General features: G+C 46.5%; 1 protein-coding gene across 2 annotated transcripts in view; it reads left to right on the top strand.

Annotated features, from left to right (window-relative positions):
* kazna (kazrin, periplakin interacting protein a) overlaps positions 1-5,000 on the top strand; it is a 439,152-nt gene that overhangs the window by 195,482 nt on the left and 238,670 nt on the right. For both annotated transcript variants that reach the window (XM_048615197.1, XM_048615198.1), the window contains exon 3: positions 4,774-4,960. In XM_048615197.1, the coding sequence (XP_048471154.1) occupies positions 4,774-4,960 (187 nt within the window). The remainder of the gene's footprint in view (positions 1-4,773; positions 4,961-5,000) is intronic.

Genomic DNA, 5,000 nt, shown 5'->3' with positions numbered 1-5,000 from the left:
ATTTAAATTCACTAAGTTTCTGTTCTACATTTATAAGTTATGGTTAACTGTTTGACTTGTTTCTGTTACAGATCCTCACAGAAAGCTAATGTTGATCTTGCTTTTAATGCACTGTCTTTGCAGTCGTAACTTTGTATTCCTCGCTCTGTTCAATCGTAACTTTATATTCCTCGCTCGGTTCAATCACCTTATAATCTTTGAATGGTTTGATCAACTGTACTGCACGCAAAACAAAACTTTTCACTGTACCTAGGTACATGTGATAAAAAAAAATCAAATCAAATTTAAGAAACCAGGGTTGGTTTAAAGTTTAATTTCAGAAAAGCGTAGGAACGCAGCAGGTCTGGCAGCCTGTGTGGAGAGAGAAACTATTAATGTTTCAAGTTCAATATGACTCTTCCTCAGAAGTGGTAAGATCGAGCTGGGCATTGGTAACACACATGTGGCAGCAAATGTGGGTTTGGATGACCTCACTGTGGGACAGATGAGAAATAGGATGGCGCCCAGGTTTGATCCAAAAGATACTTAGATAACATTTTTCACAGGCACCTTACATCTCAAAGCACTTTACAACTCATCGAGTACTTTGATGAAGAGCAGTCACGGACACAATGTGGGAAACACAGCAGCCAATTTACACTCAGAAAGCTCCTGTTTTGAAGCAAGAGCAGAAATTGCTGGAGAAACTCAGCAGGTCTAGCAGCATGTGTGGAGAGAGAAAGTAGAGTCAACGATTTTGAAAAATGTCAATGGATTCAAAGCGTTAACTCTGCTTTCTCTCTCCACACATGCTGCCAGATCTGCTGAGTTTCTCCAGCAATTTCTGCTTTTATTTCAGATTTCCAGCATCCATAGTTCTTGATTTAAATTTAGTTTTTTTTGTAATATTATAGAAACACAGGAGCAGGAGGAGGCCATTCAGCCCTTCAAGCCTGTTCTGCCATTCTTCATGATCACAGCTGATCGTCCAACTCAATAGCCTAATCCTGCTTTCTCCCCGTAACCTTTGATCCCATTCGCCCCAAGTGCTCTATCTAGTCACCTCTTGAATACATTCAGTGTTTTGGCATCAACTACTTCCTGTGGTAATGAATTCCACAGGCTCACCCCTCTTTGGGTGAAGAAATGTCTCCTCATCTCCGTCCTAAATGGTCTACCCCGAATCCTCAGACTGTGACCCCTGATTCTGGACACACCCACCATCGTGAACATGTTCCCTGCACCTACCCTGTCTAGCCCTGTTAGGAATTTATAAGTCTCTATGAGACCCCCCCTTCCTTCGTCTGAACTCCAGCGAAAACAATCCCAACCTAGTCAATCTCTCCTCATACATCAGACCCGCCATCCCCGGAATCAGCCTGGTCAACTTTTACTGCACTCCCTCAGGAGCAAGAGCATCCTTCCTCAGAACAGGAGACCAAAACTGCACACAATATTCCAGGTGTGGTCTCACCAAGGCCCTGTATAACTGCTACAACACATCCCTGCTCCTGTACTTAAAACCTCTCGCAATGAAGGCCAACATACCATTTGCCTTCATTACTGCCTGCTGCACCTGCATGCTTACCTTCAGCAACTGGTGCACAAGGACACCCAGGTCCCGCTGCACACTCCCCCTCCCAATTTACAGCCATTCAGGTAATAATTTGCCTTCTTGTTTCTGCTTCCAAAGTGAATAGCCACATATTTATCCAAGTCATACTGCATCTCCAGTATTTGCCCACTCACCCAACTTGTCTAGATCATGCTGAAGGATCTCTGCATCCTCGTCACAGTTCACCCTCCCACCCAACTTGGTATCATCTGCAAACTTTGAGATGTTACATTTTGTTCCCCCATCCAAGTGATTAATATATATTGTAAATAGCTGGGGTCCCAGCACCAATCCCTGTGGCACCCCACTAGTTACAGCCTGCCAATTTGAAATAAACCCATTTTAATTCCTACTCTTTGTTTCCTCTCTGCCAACCAGTTTTCTATCCATCTCAATACATTTCCCCCAATCCCATGTGCTTTAATCTTGCACATTAATCTCTTATGTGGGACTTTGTCAAACGTTTTCTGAAAGTCCAAATATACCACATCGACTGGCTCCCCCTTGTCAACTCTACTGGTTACATCTTCATAGAATTCCAACAGATTTGTTAAGCATGATTTCTCCTTCATAAATCCATGCTGACACTGTCTGATCCTGCCACTGCTTTCTAAATGCTTCACTATAAAAATCCTTGATAACAGATTCGAGAATTTCCCCACTACCGATGTTAGGCTTACTGGTCTATAATTCCCTGTTTTCTCTCTACCTACCTTTTTGAATATTGGAGTGACAATAGCTACCCTCCAATCTGCAGGGACTGTTCCAGAGTTTATAGAATCCTGGAAGATGACCATTAATGCATTCACTATTTCTACAGCCACTTCCTTAAGTACTCTGGGATGTAGATTATTAGGTCCTGAGGATTTATCCAACTTCAATCCTATCAATTTTCCCAGTACCATTTCTTACTAATATTGATCTCCCTCAATTCTTCCCTCTCACTAAGTCTTGTATTCTCCAACATTTCTGGTATCTGATTTGTGTCCTCTTTTGTGGAGACTGAACCAAAGTATGTATTCAGTTGCTCAGACATTTCTTTGTCTCCTATTATACATTCCCCCATTTCTGTCTGTGGGGAACCTATATTTGTCTTCACCAATCTCTTTTTCTTCACACACCAATAGAAACTCTTAGTGTCAGTCTTTATGTTCCCTGCAAGCTTACTTTCTTACTGTATTTTCCTCTTCTTAATCAATCCCTTGGTCCTTCTTTGCTGAATTCTAAACTGCTCCCAAACCTCTGACGGATTTTTGTTTTTGTTTTTCTATTGATTGAAGGACAAATATTAGCCAGGATACCCGGGAGCACTTCCCTGCTCTTCTTCAAAGTATGGCCATGGGATCAGTTGCATTGACCTGAACAGACAGCTGGGCAATTGGTTTAAAGCCTGATTAACAGACAGTACCTCCAGCAGTGCAGCTCTCCATCGGTACTGCTCGGATGTGTCAGTGTTGACTTTTGTGCTCAAGCCCTGAAGTGGGACTTGAACCTATGACGTCAGAGGGCAAAATACTGAGCCCAGCAGATACTCGAGATAACTGTGTGGATACAGGAAGGGAAGCTGTTGATGACAATTCTTTGGCTGTGATGAGATAAAAGAGAATGAAAGAGAATGAAACTTAACCATTGCTAACTTGCCTACCTCCACTAGCAGTGCGTTCCAGGCACCCACCAACCCCTGTATGAAAGCTTTCCCCCTCTCAAACCTGCACCCTCTTGTAGTTGACCTCTCCTCCCTGGGAAAAAGCCTCCATCCTATCTATGCCTCTCACAATTTTGTAGACTTCTATCAGCTTATCCCCTCAGCCTCTGTCTTTCCAGTGAAAACAATCCAAGTTTATCCAACCTTATATCATAACCTTCCAGATCAGGCAACGTTCTGGTAAACCTTCTCTGCACCCTCTCGAAAGCATCCATGTCCTTCTGGCAGTGTTTGACCAGAACTGCACTGATGAGTGAGTCACACCCAGCTAGACAATGGTGCCAAGGTGTTGGAGCTGTCGATGGGTTGAGACACTGACCACCCTGTGCCTGTACCCATGATACACAGCAACACACAGTACCCCAATTCCGTCGTCCAGCCCCAAATATTGCCCCTGGAGCAGATCCGAGGCAGGGCTAATGCACTTCTCTCCAACCCTGCACCCTCCTATAACCTCTGTCACCCACTGACCCTCACTGACCTCTGCCTTCCTCAAACCCTCAGCCTCTGGCCCATCATTTCCCTATCTCGGTTACTCCACCACTGGGAACTCCAACTGTCTGATCTCAGTGTAAGCCACAGCGAGGAACCTGAGCTGGCTGTATTCAGGGAGTGTGGCCATTGCTGGGACAGAGCAGTGTCTCTCTGTACAGTCTTGTGTTCGGGAAACGACAGAGTGCCTCATTCCCTGCTCAAGCCTGAAACAGGGGTGAGGAGTGGGGATGCGTTTGTGGGGGAGGGAGGGAATAAAGCAAAGTAAAAGACGAGTCGCTGGACGTGCCAGGCAACCTAGAAAGGAATCTGAGTCCGTGTTAATCAGGTCAGGTCCGGCTAGGTATTGAAAAAGGCTGGACTAGTGTTCCCTCTGCAGCAGGGAGCGTGTGAGGGCTGTGTGCTGTTGTAATTGGTGACACACAGCAGCCAGACGAGGGGGAGGAGAGGCTGTTGAAATAACAGAATTTTGGACGGGGGCGGGGTGGGGGACAGATACAGACAGGGAGCAGCTGGATGTGTGTGCAGAGAGAGAGAGCCCGGTTTTACTCTGAGACCCCAGATGAATTTGCCAAGCCCATAATGCAGGACAGCTTGTGTGGAACATTGTTCCCAGCGATTACAGCAGCACAGGGAAGGCTGCACACAGACAGAGGGGGAAGCGTGAGTTCTCTTGGTCATCGAGACAGAAACTGCAAAGGAAAGTTGCAATAGGGGAAAGGGGTTGGTTCATTTAATTCTGGGATCCCGAGCCTGGTGCACTGATACAAAGGGAGGAAAGGAAGGGGATTAATTTTTATTTTGTTATGATTGTCCTTAGGCATCCCTGGTGGAGCGTGGTAGTGTCCATTTAAAGGGCCTGGCGTCTCTTTTCTCCAGTAGAGAGTATTGATGGAGTGAGTGAGGGAGGCTGAGTTGCACACAGAGAGTAGGGACGCCTGTATCTGCCTGCCTCCTTTACCAAGCATGTCCTTCTCCGCAGACTAAGATCCTGAGCACCATGGAAGACAACAAGCAGCTAGCCGGCAGGATCGATGGGGCTGTGCAAGCGGCCAACCGCGAAGTGAGCAGCCTGAGAGCCGAGCTGACCGCCACCGGCAGGAGACTGGCTGAGCTCAGCTCCGGAGGGGAGTGCGGCACCAGCGGGCAACCAGCACAGCACCGGGAAGGTAAGGGACTGGGGGGCGGGAGAATACCGGGACTGGGGGG

The sequence above is a fragment of the Rhincodon typus genome, chromosome 31 (genome assembly GCF_021869965.1).
Source record: "Rhincodon typus isolate 14 chromosome 31, sRhiTyp1.1, whole genome shotgun sequence".
In the NCBI taxonomy this organism is placed as follows: Eukaryota; Metazoa; Chordata; class Chondrichthyes; order Orectolobiformes; family Rhincodontidae; genus Rhincodon; species Rhincodon typus.
Note: the sequence above shows the minus strand (reverse complement) of the source record. Positions and strands in the feature narration are given on the sequence as shown.